Here is a 22,888-nt window from a genome sequence, read left to right as displayed (position 1 = left end):
GGGTGCGCGTGTCGATTCATTCATTCATTCACCCTCTTAGTGACACATTGGATGAGCAAAGACTGGTCATACTACGTACATACCAACTACTCCTCCCAACGAACCCTCCCGCCGCGAGAGAGCGTCTCCTTCAAATGTTCCATCTTCCTCCGCCCGAACCGCCGCCGCCACCGGCTCAGCTCCTCTCACCCGTCGGTGAGCACGCGCGTCCAGTCAAACTTGCGCCACCCCTTCCTAAAGGCATCGAGCCTCGGGTCTTCTCCCCCCCCGCGGCCTGCCCACCGGCCCTGCTTCTTAATCACCTGGGGCTCCGCGCCGGCGATGCCGCCGAGGACCTCGCGCGCGAACAGGTCGCCGCGGGGCCAGCGGTCGGCATTCTCGACGACGTGGCCGAGGCCGCCGTCGAGGCCGAACCACGCGTGGAAGTAGGGCATCTCCTTGGCGAGGGAGCGGCGAAAGGCCATGCGGCCGAGGCCGTCGCGCGCCCTGGCCGCCGTGTCGATGACCTTGCGGTGCTGCGACCACTCCTCGTCCGACGACAGGAACGCCTCCCGGAAGTAGGCGGGGGCCATGGCGCCCTCCTCGTATGGGATGGGCACCGCCGCCATGGCCGCGTGCAGCCTGCGCTGGGGCGCCGCGGCGTTCTCGTAGAAGACGACGTCGCGACCCTGCTCGTGGTACATGCGCGTCAGGCTCTTCATGAAGTTGCGAATCTCCTCCCACTCGTCGTCGTCGCACTCGAGCAGGTTGGTGCGGTGCGAGATGGGCACTATCACGGCGCCGCCCTCGCTCACCTCGGGCTCCGTCGCGAGCGTCAGGAAGACGCGCGTGCCCAGGGCGACGACGGGTGCCAGCGGCGGACGGCCCTTGTCCTCGTGGTGGCAGAGCGGGCACTTGTCGAGGATGCTGTTCATCTTCTGGAATTCGTTGACAGCCATGTTGCGGAGGTTCATCTCGCTCTTGTGCACGCGTTTGGCCAGCTTCTCGGCGTTTTCGTCCATGTATTCAAGGTCATCGTCGTATTTGGTGTCCTTGGCGATGCGTTCCGCGAGCCGCATGCCCTCGCCCCCGGCCTGGCCCTTGGTCCGCCGCTCCTCGCTCACCATGTCCTCGATGGTCATGTCGGTGTTTTCTTCCACGTTTCCCCGCTCCCGCCCACGACGGTTGGTGACGGCCTTGACCTCGCCGCGAGTCCCCGCCAGCTGGCGGTTGTGCATGACGCCGAGTACGACGGCCTCGGACGCCGGGGCACGAGACGCAAACGATGCCGCGGCCCGGTTGTATTCCTCCTCCAGCGCAGCGGCGTTGGGGGCGCGGCGCAGCTTGGCTTTCATCATCTGTGCCCGGAGCCGGTTGAGCGCCGTCTGGTCCATTGCCGGGGAGGTGTCTTCCGGGATCACGGTGCCCTGCTCCGGCTCTGGTGTGGATTCTCTGACGGGATTCTTTCGAAGCCGCTCGCGGTACAGCTCGCCTGTAGGCGTTTCCCTTTCCTTGTAGCCTTTGCCGTAGATCTCGCGTCTCTCGAGCTCGTCTTTTTCTTCTCGCGCATCGTCAAACTCTTGAAGAGTGCCGAAGCGCTCCATGGCCACCTCGTCGATGGGCTTGCCGCTCTCTTCAGCGGTGTTGTAAACCCCCCTGAGCTTGGTCATGCGCCACGACGAGCCGGCGTCGCCAAACGTGTAGTCGACTTTGCGCTCCATTATCACTGAGGGGTCTGGCAGCGAGGCGCCGTCGTTGATAGCCTGCAGATGGCCAGCATTGAGCTCACGCTTGTGAATGACACGTTTTGGCTCTTCTCTCGGCGGCGACTTGGGCTGTCGATCGGGACGATGGATGTGCTCCACGTCGAGGGCGGACGGTGCCGTCATCCACGCATCGCGCTGCAACGATGATGTGGTCGCGTCGACGGGGTCCTTGGCTGGTGTCTTCTCGTCGTCGGGGTAGGGCAGGTCCTCGTGGGGATCGCCCTTTTTGCGATGGCTGTCGTCGCCGTTGTCGCGCCTGGGTCGATGGCCGTCGTCATCGTGAGATCGGCGGCTGCGCTTGTGCCTGTGGCCGTCTTCGTCGTCGTTGCGATGCCGCCGATGTCCGTCCTTGTCCCTGTCCCTATCACGGTCCCGGTGCCTATGCCTGTCGCGATCACGGTCCCGGTCGTCGTCTCCGTGGCGGCGATGGTGGTGCCGGTGCTTGTGGTGGCGTCGGTCGTCGCGATCTCGGTCGTCGCGATCGCGTTGCGCCTTTTCAGCGGCGAGCGACTTTTCAAACGCATCAAGCCCGTCCATGTCTTTTGCCAAGGGGTGCCCGAGGCAGCGCACGCGATTGACGACAGATGGGCAGATAGATGGTGGAGGACGGATTCGGCTGATGCAAGTCGTAGGTTACGTCAGGCCAGAAGAGCTCTGAAGCCTTGAGCTGTGGTGGGGCAGAAAGTGTGGCGGGAGTCGGAGTGGAAGGCCTGAAAGGCAGGAAGGAGCCGGGAGAGTGGCGCCTTCCTCGCCCGCAACACCAAAAAAACGTCTCCCACACGAGTCACGAGTGCGAGGCAAGCCGTTTGCCGTCTCGTCCTCTTCCTACACCGCACATGCGCATGAGAGCCTATGAATCCATTCATACGCAAGGCCAGAGCTGATGCCGCCTGGCACCGGGTCGGCCTTGTCTCGTCGTTTCCGGACCTCGAAGCAGACGGCGACGGCACCCGCATCGCGCCACGATGCAAAGCCTTGCACGTTCCTAGAGCAGACGGCCTCTGTGAATCGGCCGCGACCGAGGAAGTGGATCTCGATCTTCCAGGAGACATGAAGGATCAGGTCCTTGTCTTCAAGTACAAGGGAACCTTTCACGCCATCGACCATGTGAGTTTTCATTCGCCCAAACCGTGGGATCAGACACGCAGCTGACAGCCTGTGTCAGTCCTGCCCTCACTCGTCCTTTCCTCTGTCTCAGGGCAGCCTGTTTGACATTGAGGACTTTGGCATCGCCCTGAGCGCTGGTCTGACATGTCCCAAGCACGGCTGGTCCTTTGACATTTTCTCGGGGCTCTCGGATCGTGGCAGCTACAAGCTCAAGGTCTGGGAGGTCCAGCTGCGGGAGCGGGCGTCCATCGACGAGAAGGCCGACGCCGGCGACATGGAAGTTTGGGTCAGGCGAAAGCAACGAATGGGTTGACGCCTAGTTCCCGCAATCCGCTATCCGTGCTGCTATCTCTCAGGCAACGCAACTGACAGCCGTGGCCCATGGGTCGGTCTGCCTGCACTGGCAACTCGCCAGCTCGGCGCTAGGCTCGGCGCTGCCGCTGAATGAACGGCCATCAACAAGTACAACAGGAGCGGGAACTCTCACTCAGTGCATTGACGTTCCTTCATGCCATGCAAACTAGAAGCCTGGGACAATGTCGACACCGACAGCGTCGCTGCGGACGGATGTCTGCTCAAATCATTAGCCTCATGGGCCTCAACCTACTGCCGGATGGGGTCGCGCCCTGTGGACAGGCTCCACTGAAAGGGCGCACCTGGCCGTCTGCAGTCAGCACGCTAATAAGTTGAACCTGACGATTAAATGACCCATTGCTGTCACATTCGCATCCCAGCAGACAACCAGCTCTCTTCACACGGCCAAACCCAAAAATGACGACGCTAATGAAGGATCCCGGCGAGACGTCCGTCGCTAAGCTGCTGTCCACGCTGACAACCACCCTCCACCCGACCACCTATGTCTTTGCCACCATTGCAGATGGGGCCGCGTTGCCGCCCTTGGCCGAGATCCAGCTGCTGTTCCGCGAATCCGAAGGCATCACAGTCATAACGAGCAAGGAGTACGCAACGACAAACAACATGGAGTACTTCTTTCCGTGTAAGATGATCACTCTGAACGTCACGTCAAGCCTAGAGGCGGTCGGGTTCATGGCGGTGCTCGCTACCAGGCTGGCGACAGCCAATATGGGGGTCAACCCAGTGAGTGGGTTCTACCACGACCATCTCTTCGTGCCGCTCGGGAGGGAAGACGAGGCGGTGGAGATGCTGGGGCAGGTTGCGGAGGAAAAGAGGCAAGAGGCGGCCCGCACTCATTGACGAGGCCCCGCCGAGCGGCCCCGGCTTGGACTACCGACGCGCGAGGATCATGCCCAGGACATCGTGGCTCATCTTAAAACATGTCACGACAAATCCAACTACGACCAGATCCTGCGTGAGACATTGGAGGAGTGTTACACTACCAGCCTCCGAGCCATATTAATTGAGTATCAATTTCTGGCAACATGCCCCAATGGTATACTAGCTAGCCACGACATTTCTCAGTCTTCTGTGTGAACAGACTGCGAATCCAAAAGTACGGCTCTCAAATCTCGTTTGATGGATACTGCACCTTCTCGAGTGGGACAAACTCCTCCTTGATGGACCTTACACTCGTGAATCGTTGCAAGTGGGCCATGGTCCCGGTCTTGTCGTTTGTCCCCGAATCTCGACTGCCGCCGAAAGGCTGCTGCGCAACCACTGAACCAGTGCATTTAGTGTTGATGTACAGCATGCCAGCAGCGTGCTTGAGCGTTTCCTGCGCCTTCCTGGACGCGTAGGGGTCCAGGGCAAATATGCTCCCCGTCAGGGCGTACCGCGAGGTGGTGTCGAGGGTGCGGAGTGTTTCCTCGAACTCGCCGTCCGGGTAGACGTAGATGCTCAGCACAGGGCCAAAGAGCTCCCGAGACATGAGTTCGTGCCGAGGATTCGTCGTACGGTAGGCCGTCGGGTGGACAAAGTAGCCCTCGTCCTTGCAGGCCTTGCCGCCCGCAATGAGCTCCAGCTCGGCATCGTTTTGGGCGTCTTTGATGACCTTGGCCAGCTTGTCAAAGGACCGCTCGTGGATCACGGGCGTGACAAAGTTGGAAAAGTCCTCGACGTTGCCGACCTTGAGCTGCTTGACCTCTTGGACAAAGTGTTTCTGGAACTCGGGCCACGCCGACTCCGACACGTACGCGCGCGAGAGGGCAGAACACTTTTGACCCTGATACTCGTACGCAGCTCGTACGCAGTGCAATGCAGCGCTCTTCACGTCGGCGGATGAATGGACCACAGCCCAGTTCTTGCCGCTCGTCTCGCCGATGACGCGCGGGTACGAATTGTACGTGCCGTTGCCAATCTGGTCGCCAACCTTCTTCTGGATGCTTTTGAACACCTGCGTCGAGCCGATGAAGCTCAGGGCCCCAAACTCGGGCCGCTTCAGGATGGTGTCGGTGACTTGCTCGGCGTCTCCGGGGAGGAACTGGACCACGTCCTTGGGAAGACCAGCCTCGAGCAGGATCTGGTGAATGAGGTACGCCGAATGCAGCGCCGAGTCGGACGGCTTCCAGATGACGACGTTGCCGAGCAGCGCACCCGGCCCAACGAGCGTCGCCCCCAGGGCCGTGAAGTTGAAGGGCGCGATGGCGTAGACGAAACCCTCGAGCGGTCTATACTCCATCTTGTTCCACTGTCCCGACGGATGGACCTTGGGCTGCTGCGCAAACAGCGACCACGCCTCCTGGACGTAGTAGCGGAAGAAGTCGACCGTCTCCGTCGGGGCCTCGATCTCGGCCTGCCAGATGTTCTTGCCCTGGCCCAGCATCGTGGAGGCGACGATGTCCTGCCTGTACTTTCCGGCGATGAGCTCCGACGCGCGGAGGAAGATGGCGGCGCGGTCCTCGAACGGGAGGGCTTCCCATGCTGGCTTGGCCTTTAAGGCGGCGTCCACGGCGGCGTTGACCTGCTCGGGGGTGGCGATGGCGTACTCGGCGATGGACTGGCGGTGGTTGGAGGGGTTCACCTGGATGCGAGCCTTGTGCGTTTGGACCTAACGAAGTGAAGATGAGAAATGAGCTCAAGGGTAGCACATGTAGTAAGTAGTATAAGTGACGTCTCCCACCGTACCTGAACCCCGTCGATGGATATGGGGATTTTGATGGGCAGCTGGCTCTTGAGGTTTTGCAACGCAGTGGCAAGCCTTGCTCGCTCAGGAGAGCCCTTGGCATAGTCAAGCTGTTGGCAACGTGTTAGTGCTAGATATCGAAGCCATTTCTGTCTCTCATAGGCAATACCATTGGCTCATTTTCAAACTTGGGAGGGTGAAGTATGGTCATCCTCCTGACGCTGGTTGGCGCCGTCGTGGGCAGCACTGGCCGCCGCCAACCCCCCCAAGCCCGGGCCAATCTTGTCGTGTAAGCCATTTTTTTGCCGATGACGGATTGGAAAAAGGTCCCCGCTCAGCAGTAGTGGTATTTGCACATACAATGGCAGGACTGGATGCATGAGCGCCTGGTTATTGTATCTCTGCGGGAGGCCGTGTGTGCCGGCGCGGCCCACTTCGGAATGCCCTCCCGACTCCAAAGACGCGGGGGTAAGGGGGGGCGTCAAACTACATACACCACTTTTGCACGATCCGAGATACTTGATGTGAGAGTGTTGTAGACAGGTTGCGAATTCCGATCGGGAGATGGCTCCGGTGACGGTCCGACCGGTGGGGAATCGGGATGTGTGCACAGGATTATATCGGGTTGGGCGGCAACGATATGTCACGAGACGGCTGGTATAACGACTGGCGGACGATGATTCCGACAATGTGCTTCGTATGTGCTTCGTATGGGAAGAGGAGGAGACACGGGGATGAGGCCGTCCACACTCGCTGATACTTGAACTGGCCTGGGGTCACCACGCCCGGCCTCCCCTATATGCAGAGGAACTTGGTGTGTTTTTGCTGCTGCTGCTGCTGCACGTAGACCTCCTGGGGATACCATGTTATTAAGAAGCTATTTCGTAAACAACAGGCATGTCGCCGTCCTGGGGCTACGTGCCGGTGCGGCGGCCCGGCTTGCAGGCCACAGATTCACCAGCACCGTCGTTGCGGCCAGGCGTCCGGCGGTCGAAACAAGCATCATCAACAAGTCACCGCCACCGCGGCCGCTTGGGCGGATGCCACTCACGACACTGATACGGTCCTTGCTTCTGACCTCGTTGATGGGGAGGCCATGGCTGCTTCGGCCATCGTTGGCGGCGCTCAGCTTCTTGTGTCGGTCCAAGTCGGCTTTTTTCAACCCCGACAGGAACTGGGCCCTGAATAAGATCCTTCGCTGGGTGATATATGACCAGTTCGCCGCGGGGACGAACGCAGCCGAGGTTGCGCGAAAGTCGCAGGAGCTGAAGCGCATGGGCTTCCAGGGCATCATATTGGGGTATGCGAGGGAGTTTGTTCTAGAAGACCCCAGCGACGGCAACCGCTCCGCCACCGGGCATCATGGGGAGCAAGGGCAAGGGCTAGGGTATCAGTATTCGGCGGCGCAGTACGAGGTCATCGACAACTGGAAAAAGGGAACGCTGGAGACGTTGCGCATGATTGGCGCGGGGGACTTTTTGGCCATCAAGTACGTCCATTTAATGTTTATTATGACGGAATGCGGTGTACTATATACACACACAAGACGACCATCTTCATGCTAACCGACTGTGAAACCAGGCTCACCGGTGCCGGACCCGTCGCGTTGGACGCCATGCGGGCGAAGCAGCCCATGCCCGAGGCCGTAGCCGACGCGATGACAGAAATCTGCGACGAGGCGATCCGACAGGGATCGCGCATATGGGTGGACGCGGAGCAGCAGGTGCTGCAGCAGGGGCTGGACGAATGGGTCATGGAGCTGATGCGCCGGTACAACCACCGTCGTCGCGGCGGCGAGGCGCTCATCTACAACACCATCCAGGCGTATCTCAAGGCTTCCCAGGCCAACGCCTGCCGGCACCTCCAGCTCGCGGCCGAGGAGGGCTGGACGCCCGGCATCAAGCTCGTTCGCGGCGCGTACATCGAGAACGAGGTCCGGTCGCTCATCCACGACACCAAGGCGGAGACGGACCGGTCGTATGACGCCATCGTCGACATGCTCCTGACGCAGAGGTGGCCACCGGAGATGGAAGAGACGACGGCGAAGGCGAAGGCGTTCCCTCCCGTGGCGCTCTTCCTCGCCACGCACAACACGGAGAGCGCGACGAGGGCCCTGGCTACCCATCGCGCGCGCGTCGCCGCGGGGCTTCCCACTGCGAAGTTGGAGTGCGGCCAGATTCAAGGCATGGCTGATGAACTGAGCTGTCTCCTGCTCGAGAACTACGAGAGGTTCGTGCAGGGCGGCCACGGCGGTGGCTATGATGGCGAGGGCCGCCAAAGCATCGTTACGCAGCAGCAGCAGCAGCAGCCGGCGCCGGGCGTGATGAAGTGCCTGAGCTGGGGCTCCGTCTCGGAATGCATGGGCTATCTCTATCGTCGCGCTGTTGAGAACCGGGGCGCGGTGGAGCGCACGGAGCCGATGCTCAAGGCGTTGAAGCAGGAGTTGCGTCGCAGAGTATTCGGATAGACGAGGGAGAAGAGCGGACTGTGCATGCAGTATACATCATGAATGAGCCTTTGCCTTGTGTAGAGCAAGAGTTATGAATCAGACTAAAGAATTGAATGTGGTTACGCCATGCCCGCTCGGATTATGACAGGACGGAAAGGCCTGAGGATGTAGGCACACATATCATTTCACGATTAAATCACGAGTGGACTGCTCTAAGGTGCAACATGAAATGAATAGTCTTGCTTGATATTGCTACCTGAGCCCCCTCTCCCATCACGACATGGCTGCTCGCACTGCGGGAATATACTAGTTACCGCGCCCGCCCGGTTAGCATAACGGGAAAGCATCACTTTTGTGTGCGGAGGCATAATACGTACGGGTATAATCTGCGTCTTCTCCAAGTCCCAGACGCCGCTCGTTGCGTACACGTCGTTGTGGATAATCTTGCGCACTTCCTCGACACTGTCGCCCGTGTACACGACAGCGCTGCCCTTGAAACCGGGAAGCTCATCTTTAGCCGGGTGCGACTCGACCATTGCACCTGATTATTTTACGCCGTCAGGACTGCCACGCAAGGCTTACACGAATCTGAAAGGGGGGCCATCATACCGCCCGCGACGAGCCGTCCAGATGAAATGAGGGGCTTGATGCCCTCGTAGTGTGCTCTGGCAGGACACATTAGACTTTTGTTTTGCACAAGTAGCCACAGATGACTCATGATCCGGCCTTACCCTTTGACGCTTTTACGCAGTTCGGACACATTGGGTCGGTCTGGCATGATGCAGAGAAACTCCTTCTTGGGACCGGTTGTTAGTGTGCGCCTGCTGGCCATGGCCCGAGCAGCGCCGAGGGACATGGCGCGGCGGGCACCCCCGACTGACAACCCGGCCAACATTGCTTTGTACGTAGTGTGAGGATAGAAGAGGGAGGGCAAGCTGGTGAATCGGTACGGATACTGTACACACAATTGGGCAGCAACAAGCTCGAATTGACTACAGTAGATGCCCTCCTTTATGACGCCCTGTGATCAAACAAGATGCCTCCCCAAGTCTCCTCCCCGCGTTCTCGTGTACTCGGTGCGCGAGACCGTCGGATGGTGCTCCAACTCGAGTCGGGTGGTGGTTCCGATGCATTCTGTCTCCCGAGTTCCGAGCGTCGGATGGCGGTGCCGAGGGGAGCAACAAGCCACGGGTTGGTGTCCGGGAACTCGGGGTCAAGCCACGACTGACCGAACCCATGGAGATAAAACGATGCGAAGGGGTGGTTGTCTTGGCCCTTGGAGAAATCGAGAGGAGCAGCATCGCTGGACTGGACACATGCACCTACAGTACACTACTACAACACAGTACCATTTCTCGAAGCCTTCAGCCAGCCACCAGGGATGACACTCCGGATTGCGGCCGTCGCCCCCTCCTCGCGCGCCGCCATGTTGTTGGTGGCGCGCCGGTCACGGCCTTCCCCCGCCTCCTTGGTGCCTATCATGGCGCTCCGATCACTCTCCTCGACCAACGCCCTGAGGAGGAGCGCCGCCGCCGCCATGGAGCCCGTCTTTACCCCCAAGGGCGTCACACGTGAGTAATAGTAGCAACCCACCGAGCGGCATCGACCCCGCGCCGCCGCCGCTGAATGACCCGCATGCACGATGCTCACTTCAACCGTGCAGCCATCGGGCCATACTCGCAGGCCATCAAGGCCAATGGCTTCGTCTTCGTCTCGGGCCAGATACCCGCCGAGACGGACGGGAAGCTCATTGACGGCACGACCGCGGAGAAGACGCACAAGATGTGCCAAAATGCAAAGGCTGTTTTGGAGGCCGCCGGGTCAGGCCTGGACAAGGTCGTCAAGATCACGGTGAGTTTCTGCGTCACCAATTTTGCAAACAAAATTTCCCTTTCTTATTTTATCATGCCTGTGATGACAATTGGCTCAAAATTCGTAGGTATACTTCCAAAACATGGACGACTTCAAAGTGATGAATGAGGTTTACGCGACGTACTTTCCGCACAAGCCTGCACGCAGCTCCTGCGAGGCCAACCGGTTGCCGGCAAGTGCGAGCATGGAAATGGACATTATAGCACTGTACTAGGTGATGACGAGGTCATGAGGTTTGGAGCACAGGCGATGAGCCCCGACAACACCAGCTTGAACGAATGAGTGGGTGTTCGGGTGAAGAGGATGCCCAGCGCGATGTGGATCTACGCAGGGCGCACACCTTGGGAATCTTCACAGGTCCAACAAGCTAGCATTACATATCGGCATCTTACCGATTCGCCATTATTTTGCGTTCCGCATCTTGTGTGACACCCTGCCAGTGAACCCAATAGGTATCCTGTTGCTGCTGCCTCGTGCTGGCTGCCAGCGGCGCAGCACAGCGCAGCACAGGAGGCTGCATCTGAGACATCTACACACGACCTCAACTTCTCTGGCGCCTACAGAGCTCATCAGTTGCTCTGATGAACCACTAACAAGTCGTCACCGTCTTCTCTTCTGAATTGAAATTGCCCAATCCGCATCGTCTAAACGGACTTATTAGTCAACGTTGATAGGCAGCCAACAGAGGTTAGACCAAGTCGCGTGACAGGCTTGTGTGGTAATACTAGAAGGGGGAGAGGGGGGACTCGGTATTGACGCTGTGACCATGTGGGGGAAGACATCCATGACCCCATAAAGCCGTTTGGCTTCGTTTCGCCGGGAGGGGGAAGAGACACCAAACACCAGATCAGATCAGTGTCACTGCATGTCTGTTGTCTGACTGTCTGTCTAGGTCTCCCAATGAGCTTGGCGAACAGCCCTGGCATGCGCTCGCCGGGTCGCAATCGACCGAACCGAGTCATCAAGAAGTGTTCCAAGGCGTATGAGTCTGCGCGCATCCTCCTTGACACGACTGACTAGCTGATGGCAGATAGATGCGAACGATGTCGCCTGCACAAAGTCAAATGTTCCGGATCCCAGCCGTGTACCCGCTGCGACCGAAAGAAGGAGCGGTGCAAATTCGTGGTCGAAGAGGAGCGGATATCGATTCCCAAGAGGTACGGCGCGCGCGCGCTAGGCCAACCGACCGTAACAGAACTTACAATAATGACCGTCTCATCATGAACAGCTATCTCCAACAACTCCTCACTCGAAGCGAGCTTCCGCGGACACCTGTTCTTAGCGCAGACGAGCGTCATCCGACGGAGGCGCAAGTCGAGCGACCGGACACCGAACATGGTCGTGATCCCGAAGATGCGATGGAGGTGGCGGCGTTGGAAGACGACCATCAACTCCATGTCGTAACCGTCCCCACAGAACAGGATCGTGGGCAGCTGCTGTCGCCCTCCAGATTGAAACAAAAAGACCTGCCTGATGTGCGATCGGACGACGGGACCCTCGCCGAGACCATCGGATCAGCCACTACAATGGTGTTCCAACAAAACCCCTTGGGAGACAATGATCACACCTTTGCCCCGGCATTCGGGAAGTATTGTCCGTTGAGCCCACGTGCCTCGATATGAAACATAGAGACATCATCTCGTTAACGCTAAGATGTGTACATACAGGGTTTATGGGACCGACATCGTCATGGTCCTTCTGCCGGCGAGTCTTCGCCATGTTGGGGAAGCGTATACCCGACGCGGCGCCTGACCCGTGGCACGGGCCAGACAGAGGGGCATTCCAGTTGCAATGGAGCCCCCTCGGCCCCAGTGAGACCCCGGATGTTAGCAACTTGCCCCCGCTGGACTACGCGCTGCTGTTGTTCAACACGGCCAAGTTCTATCTTGGGGTTCTCTTCCTATTGATTGATGAGAGTACATTCATTCAAGACATCCACAGCCTGTACGAAAACCCCGCGGCGAAAGCACGCTCTTCGAGGTCTTGGTATGCCCAGTTCCTACTCATATTGGCGTATGGGAAGGCGTTCCTAGTCCGTAGTCGCAGCCGTGGCCCGCCGGGGTATGACTATGCCCTGGCGGCCATGTCTCTTCTGCCGGACCAGTCCGGACTCAGTGCGGACCCGATACAAGCCATTCAGAGTCTGGTACTGGCAGCTCTGTACTTTCAGAGTGTGGATATGAGAGTGGCTGCCTTTCATCATGTAAGCCGCACGTCAAGCAAATCTGTCAAGGACGAGCCAGCCAGTCTAGCTGACCTTTGTTCCCACCACTACAGATTGGCCAGGCTTTGCGGGTCTGCCTGGTTGAGGGTATACACAGGCACATGCCCGAGCATATTGTAGGCATGGACTACTCGAGGCGGTGCAACACCGTGTTCTGGGTCGTGTACATTTTAGAGCGAGAGTTTGGAGCACTGATGGGCGTGCCGAATTCGCTACCGGATGACGACATCACCGCGAAGTTGCCATCGCAGCTCCACAGCTCCATAGACGCCATGAACATGACATTACACGTGCAGCTCTCTGGACTAACGGCTAGGATATTCACAAGTAGGTCTAAGCTTCCGTTTGACACCGATGATCGTGATGGGACTAATGTAGCAACAGCGGTGTATGGATCGGGAGGAGCATCGGACGGCTCCCTGATCCCGAATACGCAGTCTATACTCCGAGACCTGGCTCGACTCTCCCAGGACCTAAAGGACTTTTTCAGGACGCATTTTCAAGGGTCTGTGAGCCGTGCATCTCGAATGGCACAGAGATTAATGATATGCTATCATCATGTAGGTGTTCTTTGTTTGGACGCACTGCATTCTCCTTTCAGCGGCGGCGAACTGAGTCAATACAGTGCGTTGTCCTCACCACGCGGCCTTTGGTCATGTGCGCATTACAGATGCACGTCGAAACCTCACACACTCAGACGTCGGAGACGATTTCTTTGACGCCTCCAGTACGCTCGCTGCTGCAGTCGTGTGTCGACTCGGCGCAGACTGAACTGAAGATGCTTCATGCGCTGGCCGATGAAGACTTGCTAGGTACGGATGACCGCAACACGGGAGCCCGTCTGCTATGATCTGATGCTGAACAAAAAAAACCTAGATTCCTTCTTGCCGTTCCAACTCGAGGCCGCATTTTCGTCGGCCTTTGTGCTCTATCTGCTGCGCGTCATAAGCCCCTCGCTTCTTCAGGACGATGCGTGGTGCGGCAACATCCAGCACGTGCTCGACAAGATGATTGCCGATGGCAGCCTTGTAGCTCCTTTACGGAAAGCGGAACTCAGTCAGCTCGAATACGTCATGGCGGCACTCATCACCCCAGGCAAATGCGACCCGCCACCACCATCCACGTCGGGCGACGACCAGTCCCTGCCGGCTGATGTAGATTGCGCGCTCTCAGACGACATACTTAATAACCCGTTCTGGGATGTCTTTGTGACGGACGGGGTGGCTGGGCTGCTCCCGCAGGAGCTAATGGAGTTGGCGGACCAACTTGATGTTGAGTATTTGCCAGACTCTAGCTGAGGCTAGCCAGCCACCAAGCGGCATTTTGAGGAGCTATTCTGGTCACTGAGCTGCTTGTTTGTTCATACGGAGAGACGTGTGGCTACTATGGATGTCTTCAACGTTGCCTAGCAAAGGAATAATCTGCGGCGATACCGCACATGTAATCATGTTCGACAATATTGGGCTGGGAGCCTTTGATGGCAATTGCCGTGTACCCCTTGCTTTGAGTCTTTTATGGGCTTGCTTTAAGTGTTATGACATGGATCACTGGATTCTCTGCTCTATGCATTGAGTTATTCACACAGGCTTCTTTCGAAACACGCATCAATGGGACATGTACATGGAATGCTATTGACTAAGACAACTAAGTAATACCAAGTCAATCACTGAAATCTTCCCACCAAAAGTGTATACATAGAAGTTGAAGTGGCGCGACGCTTTGCTCATCCATAATTCTTAGAAGGTCTTGTGCCTATATATTGCGTGATATCAGCAGTTGCTCCACGAGGGAAAATGGAGGCAAGGGGCCTCGCTTGGGAAGGGGGGATAGATTTCGCGGATTTGAACCTACCGTCGCATCTATAAATTGAATATGCGCCGCCGGCAGGCTGCACGCAATAGCCAGCGCAGATTCCATATTTGCCCTTTCCAGATGTCTTCTCTCTCCCGAAGCACTTTTGACGGCACGATTCACCTATCAAAGTTCACTAGTTAGTATCTCTTTTCGACGCCCACTGGGATCGGTGAAGAGTTCCAGGGCGGCATACTCGATTTAAACTCGCTTATCTTGAGGTCCGGGATGCTGCCGTCTATGCAGTGTGGCACATCGTTGGTTGGCTGGTCATCGAAGGCTGGGGCCGCAAGCGCGACTGCGGCGCCCAAGGAGAGGATCATCAGTTGGAGCTTCATTTTTCGAATTTGCCTTGAAATATGATACTGCTGTATTCGCCAAGCAGGGAGGGAAGCCGGGAGGAAAGAAAGGGGGGCCTAGTTGCAGTTTATTACTGGTCCCTCCAAGTGCGTACACGGCATTTATTACGGAAAACTGGCCCTGAAACCCATCCACTTTTGCACATGGAGCGCGCGATTGCATCCTCGATCTGCTGGGCCGCGACCACATCGACTAGCACCTTGAGCTGTTGGTGCGAACAGACGGACCCTCATGTCATTCTACATAGCCATTACGTCGTGCACATGATGGCAAATTGTCGCCAGCCTCCACCCCCGCGCAATATTCTCAGCTAAACGATCGCATGGCGGCCAAAGCTGGATGACCCCGCAGACTGCTCGAGTTGAGCGTGTGCTTGTCGAGTGGATCGCCAACGACATAAGTCCCCCGCCACGCGCACTGGTGATGCCGGCAAGCAGCACCCGAGGGCCCGGATATGGGCCCGTATGAACATGAAGTGTTGATGTCCCCATAGATTGGCACATACTACTACTAGGTGGCGATGGACAACGCGCACAATGCCACGTGCGCCCCGTGGGTAAATCGTAGTTGTTTGCTGGGGACTGGAGCTGGGGAACGGTCCCATGCCATCCCACAGATGTGGGCACAAGCTAGTTAGTTGTGTGAATTATCCTGCAATTACAGCATCGTAGTACCTGGTCCGTCCCCACCCGTTGGAGGCGGCCATGGGAGAGTTGTCGTTGGAACTTGAGATATGGCGTCTATGCTGGGAACTGATTGGCCCCTCTTCACGAGGCCCGAGTGTAAGTGGCGGAATACGAAGGCAAAAAATAGCAAAATCCCTCGACGACGATGCGCGCCAACGAACGACGATAGCCGCGGCGGCACACAGCCTACGGCAGGGGCTCGCTGACGGCCAAAGCTTCATCCCAGATGCGTCTGTGCCTTGATGTGGGGGGAGCTGCACGATAGACCGCGAGTGATGGCCTCCACGCGAATCCCACGCGCTGGCGGGCCGAAGAATGCGGCCCTCGCTCGCGTGGGGAAGGACACCAGCCGGGGCAGGTTTCCAAGTAGCGAGCGAAGAGTCGAGGTTTGTTTTGTGCGTAGACGCCCTACTGTACTGTATTTGATGGTGTGTGCCATTGTTAACTTGGTAGTTAGAAGAGACGATGGCTCCAAGTGAGAATGCACTCACACAGCAGTACAGTGTTCGACACTCGCCGGCAACCGCAGTAGGGCACAGTGAGCATAATACTGTACTGATGTATATCATATGGAGAACGGGGCGAGCTCTGGCCACTGCGTCGTGTTTCAAGATGCGCATCACGGGATAAGAGTCATGCACGATAGCACCAGGTGCCCATCACGTACAATGCCCTTCTACAGCGCCATCAATAAGATCCCCACGATCTTTCGGATCCGCCCCGTTGGCAGCTGATGAAGTCCACGCGCCTTGATTGAATGACTACCAACGCGACGATCCATGTTGCTGCGGCTCCGCATCTGGTAGCACGCGTTGGTGCAGAGTCCCAGCCCAGCGGGACAGACCCAGCACGACGAACCAGAACACTCACGCGTTACGAGGGCCCAGCGCGAGACTGGAGCACGCAGTGTTGGTGAATGCTTGTGTACAATACTGGAGGCCCTGATACGTAACCGTGAGCGGCAGCTTGGTCCTGCCGGAAGCCCCTTCTTTCGCAAGCGGGCCGCCCGCCTGCAGTAGCTTTTCATATAAAGGCGACTCTATCCCGACCGCACTAGTCTCAGCAGACCTTCTGCATTATCCCTCCACCCATACATATCTGGGCAAGAGTCATAAAGCCATTTTGAAACCGAAAGTCTCTGATACACCACCATGGCAACAGAGGACACGCTGGAGATTCGGGCCACGTCTCCCCTAGAAGGTTTCCTCAAGACCGTTGGCTTTGTGGGTTCAATGTTGGGTATTGTCAACTTTGGATTGGCCAACATGCCCGACGAGAAAAAAGTTCGAGGACCGACCGTACGGGTGAAGGTTGGCACTTCTGGCGGCGACGACGCCGAACTTGTGAGTTTAGATGTCCTCGATATCTTTGTGGTGTGTGACACGTGTCTAACGTGTTTTATTAGGACGGCGGATTCAACTCAATCTATGCCTGGGACTCAGAGAACTGCTACCTAGGTTGGGCCGACGGGAAACATATCGGCTCTGGCGATATAGATGACTTCGTCATCGACTCTGTCTCTGGCGGCACGCGGGCTGAATATGTCGGCGTCGCCGCCTCGACAGATGGAGTATGCATCGCCTGGGTCTCGGTCTCTCAGTTCGACGGAACCCCCGGCGGAGCCTGGACGGGCGACGTCGGGTATTACTGTGGCCAGCCTTGGTATCCGTCAAAGGAGAAGGCAGGGTTCGTCGACAAGGACCTGAGCAAACCATTCATCCCGAGATGCACCTGGCTAGACAAGGACCACAACAACAAAATCCCCAGGGCCGCCCTCAAGTTCAGCGTCAGTGGATACGGCGAGGACGCTGTGAAGACGATCGACAACTCCAAGGCGTGCGACCGCTCACTTTTCGGTCCAGACAGTGGGCCAATCAGCAGTATGTCAAGTCCACCATCAGGCCGATGATACACATGATGACTTCTTGCTAACAATTCTGACCAGAGCGACCCCAAAAGCGAGTTGAACGCCGCGCACGCCTTCCTTGGATGGAGCAGAAACTGGTCATGTCAAACATCACCCAACACACCGCCGAGGAGTTATGCACATCCACCACATCTTACGGTCCCGACTTTGTTGGATCCGACGGCAAGTTCTGCGATATGGGCACCAAGACGCTGAGCCCGTTGTGCTCCACCGAAAACGTCCCCGGGTGCATCGATATCAACAACAAGTCGAAGACGGTCACGAAGCGCAGCTTCATTGCGAGACGCGCCGTCGATGTCAATCACAAGACGTATAAAGCCATTGATAGTTGGGCGTGAACTTCTTGAAGGAACCCATAGCGGACTTCCATACTGGTGGAGAGCCCGGGATCCACGTTACGTTTTTATTGGACCCGGTTGGCAACGTTTGTGGAGGCACTTCACTTCTCTTTCTTGAAGATATTGACACAGCGTAGTTGAAAGCACAAAGTATATAGTATCCTACTGGAATCATGATCACCTATGGTATGCTAGACCATGCCGCAGCTGCAATACGACTCTTGAACAACCACCGTTGACTCACGAATACTCTGTGATAAGACTTGAACGTTTCGGTTTAGTCAAAGCCCGAAAATATGACATTAGGCGGCTTTCGGCTGACTGATGTAGCATTCTGAAACACTTTGTACATGGTTGCAAATACATCGAAGCTGCCTTCTACTTAAACGAGCCACAATGCCAACTGTTGCGGCACAACACCTTGCGCCTGGTAACAACGTTGACGGCCAACTCAGGCAACCCAGTACCAGATCTTCTCAAGCCAATTCTTTGGCACCCTGGGCACTTCCCTGGCTTCAAGCGCATCCATTTCCCTCTTTCCCGTCAAAACATCAATATCCTTTGTGGGAATATAAAGCGGGGTCCGGGACCAGATCTTGTGGCCAATATATATCGCCAGCACCAATGGCAAGGTGATGTACGCAGCCACAAAGGACTTTGCGTCCCAATTCCCGGCGAGGAATATGTCAAACCCCTTGGTAAGAGTCAAAATGATGACGGTGACGAGGACGACCCATGTCTTGTATGGTTGAAGGCGGGACCGGAACGGAAGAGTGTCCAGGAGACCATGGTACTGCATTGCTCTTCTGAACCGGAGATATGTGATGCAGATGATGATCCAGGATATGAAACCGCACCCGATAATGATGTTGACCAGCCAACCAAAAACGACACCGCCAGAATTTGACACATTGAGGAAGGCCAGGAGGCCGATAGACCACGTCGCGACGACAGCTACCCAAGGAACGCCTTTCTTGTTCGTGGTCTGGAAGATGCGAGGCGCATCGCCGTCCTTGGCAAGTGAGTACAAGACACGGCTACCGGAAAATAGAAACGAATTTCCTGCGGACCAGGCTGACGTCAGGATGGCGGCGTTGATGATGTGGTTCAGGACCGGAATACCCGCATTGTGAATCCCGATGACGAATGGAGAAGCGCCAGCGTCCGAAGCCCCCAAGAGATCCTTCTCGGTCGACGGCACAAGAATGCCCACGATGAGGGAGGAGCATCCGTAAAATATGAGTAGCCGCCAGGCAAAGCGACGAGCCGCTTTCGGAATGTTTCGCCGTGGTGCAACAGTCTCCCCGGCGGCGATGGCGATGAGCTCGGCCGAAAGCAGAAACGCAAAACTCGCTTGAATAAAGGCATACCAGAAACCGAGGAATCGTCCCGCGTCTCCATCTACGCCAGACTTCTTGCCAAACTCCTTGAACGCACCGTCGGGAACTTTCCAATTGGAGAAGCCCAATATTCCGTGCTGGTCAGGGCCCCCACCGAAGAAGATTACAATGCCGACGATGATGAGTCCTATGATTGTGATGAACTTGATGCTGGAGAACCAAAACTCCGATTCGCCGTAGTAGCTGACGGAGAAGATGTTGAGAACGAGCAACACGGCAAGGATGATGGCGATCCAGAGCGCCACGTGCACGGGTGGCTTCCAGTATTCGACGACGATGCCGGCGGCGGTGGCCTCGGCACCAATCAAGATGGCGTAGGCGAACCAGTAATTCCAGCCAGCTGTAAAAGCCACGCTCGGGTCGAGGAACCGGCCGACCAGGTAGGGGATCGTGACGCCACGCAATGGCAAGTATGTGACCATTTCGGCAAGACAGTCCATGATTACCCAAACCACGAAAATCATGCAGATGTAGGCGAGGAAAAGAGACGCCGGGCCCGTACTGGCCAGGATCGATCCGGAACCGATGAATAAGCCCGTCCCGATCGCACCGCCTGCACATTTGATGTCAGTTGTGGCATGGCGAAGCAGCAACAGCCCAGGAGGAAATACTCAGTGCTATGAATTGGATGTGGCGACTCTTGAGCCCACGATGTAGCTCGTCTGTCTGGTCCCCGATTTCCACGGCAGATGACTCGCCCATGGTGCCATGGTGCTCAACATGGATGGGTGGCGAATCATGTTCGCCGGCTTCGTCTTGTTTCGTGAACATGTTTGTGATCGAGGGGCGACTCGAGGCAGGACCGAGCGCAGAAAAGGGAGGAGCCGATCTTCTTTGAGAGCCTTCACGGACGAGAGGCGCTTCTTGAACGATTTGTACCTGCAGTACCAACAAGATCGGGTAGCTGGGTCATTTTAAGGAGACATTGATCGGTGCCTGGCCTTGCGAAGCCACGTCGCAGCAACGCCCTGACGAACCCCGTGTGAGCTGATTCGGGACGCGACAATTGGCCGCATGCAGTCTGGTCACATCCAGCACGGCTGGGGGAATCCACCGGAAAGGGTCTCCGACACGAACGCGAAAGGGTGTCGAATGTCGCTGCCTTGTGGAACCAACAACGCGGCTGGACGCACCACAAAGTCGGGATCACGCTCCGACCTGGCTCACGCAAGGTTACGGACCAGCAGGCCAACAACTCTCGGCGATCTGGCTGGCAGCCATAGGTCAACGCGACGGTCTATGAAGCACGCAAGTTGATTTCCGTCATGTATTGCACTCTTGACGCTAATACATACTAACGCGATTGTTGCCACGCCATGGTCGACGACGATGCTGCGCTGATCGGGTACTACCCAAGAACTTGAGACCCAACGCGTTGGTTCGTATGACACGGGCCACTGTGGGAGACAGCGGCGGTGCGGGGAAGGGAAGCGCACTGGCAATGTGTCACAGCGTTCCTGACGCCGGCTCGCCGCGCTCGTCGTGCCAACCTGACGTCGACAGCAGCAGCAGTCCATGACCAGCAGCCCCCTTTTCGACCAAGAGTGGCCGGGGGAACCAGCGAAGCTGTAACGACCGGACTCGAGGGCAGCAGCCGACACTCCCGGTCTTCGCTTTTCAGGACGTCCCTGTCGCAACGTTAACTTTAAACACAGAAATAGGTCTTGTCCCTCTATTGCGCTGAATTGTGCATGCACTTCGTGCGCGCAGATTGCACTGATCTTCGCAAATGCCAGGGTGTAGGGTAAGCAGCAGCTTCTTGGACTTAGATGAGATGGTGCGACTCGGCCTTTGGCGGAATCATTCGACATCATGTATAGAAGATGAAGTGATCCGGCCATGTTGAGGATAATAAGGGTTTGATATCTGCCTGGAAAGCAGGGGCTATCAGAAGGTTATATATACGATCAGAATAACATGTACGAAAGTACGTACAACCAGATTCGCGGCACCTACCATCGGCAATCGCGCGCTTTGTACCAGTGTGGATCTACATCGGCCCAACGCCGTATCAGACTCCACCGTGATAACGATTTCCAAATCAGGTCGCCGCCGAATGTCCGAGACCGGGGCACCTGGAACTGTCAGGGCGACAAGAGTCCGATGCCACGTCGCTCGAATCGACCACTCGGCTCGTGCGGAGTTGATCAAAAGGTCAGGCGAGCTACGTAGTATCACGACGTGGAGGAGATCTCTCTAGAAATCTGTAGCGGTGCGGCTAGACTCGGCGTTTGTCTACGTGGCATCGTGCGCCCTTCTCTTGTCGCCTGGTAAGGTTGGGCTTCTGGAAGTTGTGTAAAAAAAGGTTTCCATGCTGGCACGCTCTGCCCAGCACGTCCCGTTCACTTCCATTCTAATTCCTCAATCGACAAAATTTGGACAAATGGCTACCAGAACTGCGTCTGTGAGCACGTATGAGTTACATGAACGGTTGAGTCTACACGTCGATGTTGCTGGCACTGATGACCAAACCGCTCTCGATGTCGATGACAACCCGGAGGAGGCCCCGGTGCAAGACCGGTTTCGGCCGGTCGATGGTGGGCGAGATGCTTGGGTTGTCCTGATAGCGGCCTTTGTCTTCGAGGCCTTGTTTTGGGGTGCGTCGGAGACCTACTAGTGTGAAACAAGCAAGGGCGTCTTGTCATGTTGACTGTGAATAGGTTTCCCAATGTGCTTTGGCGTTTTTCAGAACTACTACAGCAAGCTTCCAGAATTCCGCGATGACATTTCCAAGGTGCCCATGGTTGGAACACTGGCACAGGGCCTGACAACGCTTGGTTGTCCCCTTTCTGCCTTTGTCGCAACGCGTTTCCCACGGTATCGGAAGCCTCAGATATGCGTTGGGTGGTTCTTGACCATTCTCGGCCTACTGACCGCCTCCTTCGCCTCGTCCGTCAACGCATTGATTGGCACGCAGGGCTTTCTATACGGTTTCGGATTTCTGACACTCGCGTTTCCCATCTTCAGCATGCTGAATGAGTGGTGGGTCACTCGTAAAGGCATGGCATTCGGCCTCATGTCTGCAGCGTCTGGCGCGACAGGCACCGTCATGCCGTTCATCATGGAGGCTCTGCTTGCCAAGTACGGCCGTCACACGACACTGCGGGCCAGCTCCGTGGCCATGACCATCCTTACCGCGCCGCTGCTTCCGCTCTTCAAGGGTCGCATGCCCATGGCTAGCCACCCAAGCCTGCCGCGGACGGATTGGACGTTTGTGAAAAGACCAATGTTCTGGGTATATGCGTGCGCCGTGCTGGTCCAGGGACTCGGATTCTTCTTTCCTGTCGTGTTCTTGCCGTCGTATGCATCATCCCTGGGCCTGTCCCCATTTGAGGGAGCGATACTCTTGGCGCTGCTGTCGATTGCGCAGGTTCTCGGACAGTTTGTGCTCGGCTTTCTGTCGGATAAGAGCTTTTCCGCCAGCTCTTTAGCCACGTCGTGCTGCGTCGCGACGGCGGCGGTCTCCTTCACGGCGTGGGGGCTGGCCAAGTCCATGCCCCCTCTGGCCGTGTTCGCGCTCATCTACGGCTTCTTCGGCTTCGGCTTCGGTACTCTACGTGTCGCCATGGGTCGGGCCCTGAGCAACGAGCCTAGCACGGTCTTTGTGATGTTCGCCATCTTCATATTTCTGCAGGGAGTTGGCAATGTCCTGGTCGGGCCGCTGAGCGCTGCCTTGATGACAGACGCGACGGCACCGGAGCGATTCGGAGCTGGGAAATATGACCGCGTCGTCGTGTTTACAGGGCTGACTTCAACGCTTGCCGGGATGATTATTGGGGCATCGCAGGGGGTTCAATGGTTGAGGAGCGTGCTGCGAGAGTAACTAACTAGTGGGCAACGTTATGCACGACCATTCAGTCGTAAACTCACACCGAGAATGACAACAGCA

General features: G+C 56.9%; 11 protein-coding genes across 11 annotated transcripts; 7 read left to right on the top strand and 4 right to left on the bottom strand.

Moving 5' to 3' along the window:
- Positions 1 to 5: 5 nt before the first annotated feature.
- Positions 6 to 2,364, bottom strand: cwf19 (Pre-mRNA-splicing factor cwf19). Its single transcript, XM_047991206.1, has one exon. It carries the CDS (start codon positions 2,280 to 2,282, stop codon positions 186 to 188), a length of 2,097 nt encoding a protein of 698 aa, XP_047847216.1. The 5' UTR covers positions 2,283 to 2,364; the 3' UTR covers positions 6 to 185.
- A 233-nt stretch (positions 2,365 to 2,597) lies between these two features.
- Positions 2,598 to 3,165, top strand: JDV02_009536 (uncharacterized protein; the record flags this gene model as incomplete). Its single annotated transcript, XM_047991205.1, has 2 exons — positions 2,598 to 2,852; positions 2,911 to 3,165. The coding sequence occupies 2 exons, from the start codon at positions 2,598 to 2,600 to the stop codon at positions 3,163 to 3,165; spliced, it is 510 nt and encodes a 169-aa protein (XP_047847215.1).
- A 458-nt stretch (positions 3,166 to 3,623) lies between these two features.
- On the top strand, positions 3,624 to 4,067 carry JDV02_009535 (uncharacterized protein; the record flags this gene model as incomplete). The annotated part of the gene is made up of 1 exon (XM_047991204.1): positions 3,624 to 4,067. The coding sequence occupies one exon, from the start codon at positions 3,624 to 3,626 to the stop codon at positions 4,065 to 4,067; it is 444 nt and encodes a 147-aa protein (XP_047847214.1).
- Positions 4,068 to 4,332: 265 nt separating this feature from the next.
- JDV02_009534 (L-glutamate gamma-semialdehyde dehydrogenase) lies at positions 4,333 to 6,103 on the bottom strand (the record flags this gene model as incomplete). The annotated part of the gene is made up of 3 exons (XM_047991203.1): positions 4,333 to 5,817; positions 5,895 to 6,002; positions 6,062 to 6,103. The coding sequence occupies 3 exons, from the start codon at positions 6,101 to 6,103 to the stop codon at positions 4,333 to 4,335; spliced, it is 1,635 nt and encodes a 544-aa protein (XP_047847213.1).
- An 874-nt stretch (positions 6,104 to 6,977) lies between these two features.
- On the top strand, positions 6,978 to 8,359 carry PUT1_3 (proline dehydrogenase; the record flags this gene model as incomplete). The annotated part of the gene is made up of 2 exons (XM_047991202.1): positions 6,978 to 7,381; positions 7,474 to 8,359. The coding sequence occupies 2 exons, from the start codon at positions 6,978 to 6,980 to the stop codon at positions 8,357 to 8,359; spliced, it is 1,290 nt and encodes a 429-aa protein (XP_047847212.1).
- Positions 8,360 to 8,614: 255 nt separating this feature from the next.
- On the bottom strand, positions 8,615 to 9,197 carry JDV02_009532 (uncharacterized protein; the record flags this gene model as incomplete). The annotated part of the gene is made up of 4 exons (XM_047991201.1): positions 8,615 to 8,647; positions 8,719 to 8,882; positions 8,951 to 9,006; positions 9,073 to 9,197. The coding sequence occupies 4 exons, from the start codon at positions 9,195 to 9,197 to the stop codon at positions 8,615 to 8,617; spliced, it is 378 nt and encodes a 125-aa protein (XP_047847211.1).
- Positions 9,198 to 9,664: 467 nt separating this feature from the next.
- On the top strand, positions 9,665 to 10,498 carry JDV02_009531 (uncharacterized protein). Its single transcript, XM_047991200.1, has 3 exons — positions 9,665 to 9,912; positions 10,005 to 10,192; positions 10,281 to 10,498. Exons 1-3 carry the CDS (start codon positions 9,723 to 9,725, stop codon positions 10,425 to 10,427), a joined length of 525 nt encoding a protein of 174 aa, XP_047847210.1. The 5' UTR covers positions 9,665 to 9,722; the 3' UTR covers positions 10,428 to 10,498.
- A 935-nt stretch (positions 10,499 to 11,433) lies between these two features.
- On the top strand, positions 11,434 to 13,735 carry JDV02_009530 (uncharacterized protein; the record flags this gene model as incomplete). The annotated part of the gene is made up of 6 exons (XM_047991199.1): positions 11,434 to 11,806; positions 11,881 to 12,416; positions 12,491 to 12,764; positions 12,822 to 12,946; positions 13,063 to 13,249; positions 13,314 to 13,735. 6 exons carry the CDS (start codon positions 11,434 to 11,436, stop codon positions 13,733 to 13,735), a joined length of 1,917 nt encoding a protein of 638 aa, XP_047847209.1.
- Positions 13,736 to 16,485: 2,750 nt separating this feature from the next.
- JDV02_009529 (uncharacterized protein) lies at positions 16,486 to 17,599 on the top strand (the record flags this gene model as incomplete). The annotated part of the gene is made up of 3 exons (XM_047991198.1): positions 16,486 to 16,677; positions 16,740 to 17,214; positions 17,280 to 17,599. 3 exons carry the CDS (start codon positions 16,486 to 16,488, stop codon positions 17,597 to 17,599), a joined length of 987 nt encoding a protein of 328 aa, XP_047847208.1.
- Positions 17,600 to 18,050: 451 nt separating this feature from the next.
- On the bottom strand, positions 18,051 to 19,770 carry JDV02_009528 (uncharacterized protein; the record flags this gene model as incomplete). The annotated part of the gene is made up of 2 exons (XM_047991197.1): positions 18,051 to 19,552; positions 19,611 to 19,770. 2 exons carry the CDS (start codon positions 19,768 to 19,770, stop codon positions 18,051 to 18,053), a joined length of 1,662 nt encoding a protein of 553 aa, XP_047847207.1.
- Positions 19,771 to 21,382: 1,612 nt separating this feature from the next.
- JDV02_009527 (uncharacterized protein) lies at positions 21,383 to 22,822 on the top strand (the record flags this gene model as incomplete). The annotated part of the gene is made up of 2 exons (XM_047991196.1): positions 21,383 to 21,596; positions 21,660 to 22,822. 2 exons carry the CDS (start codon positions 21,383 to 21,385, stop codon positions 22,820 to 22,822), a joined length of 1,377 nt encoding a protein of 458 aa, XP_047847206.1.
- Between the last annotated feature and the right edge of the window lie 66 nt (positions 22,823 to 22,888).

This window comes from Purpureocillium takamizusanense, chromosome 10, assembly GCF_022605165.1.
Source record: "Purpureocillium takamizusanense chromosome 10, complete sequence".
Lineage (NCBI taxonomy): Eukaryota > Fungi > Ascomycota > Sordariomycetes > Hypocreales > Ophiocordycipitaceae > Purpureocillium > Purpureocillium takamizusanense.
This window is presented reverse-complemented; position numbering and strand designations above follow the sequence as displayed.

Excerpts from the sequence above, each read along its gene's own strand:
- cwf19 (XM_047991206.1), bottom strand. The coding sequence starts at position 2,282 with ATGGACGGGCTTGATGCGTTTGAAAAGTCGCTCGCCGCTGAAAAGGCG.
- JDV02_009531 (XM_047991200.1), top strand. The coding sequence starts at position 9,723 with ATGACACTCCGGATTGCGGCCGTCGCCCCCTCCTCGCGCGCCGCCATG. Across the intron at positions 9,913-10,004 it reads TACCCCCAAGGGCGTCACAC|CCATCGGGCCATACTCGCAG; the intron begins GTGAGTAATAGT and ends TCAACCGTGCAG. Across the intron at positions 10,193-10,280 it reads ACAAGGTCGTCAAGATCACG|GTATACTTCCAAAACATGGA; the intron begins GTGAGTTTCTGC and ends CAAAATTCGTAG.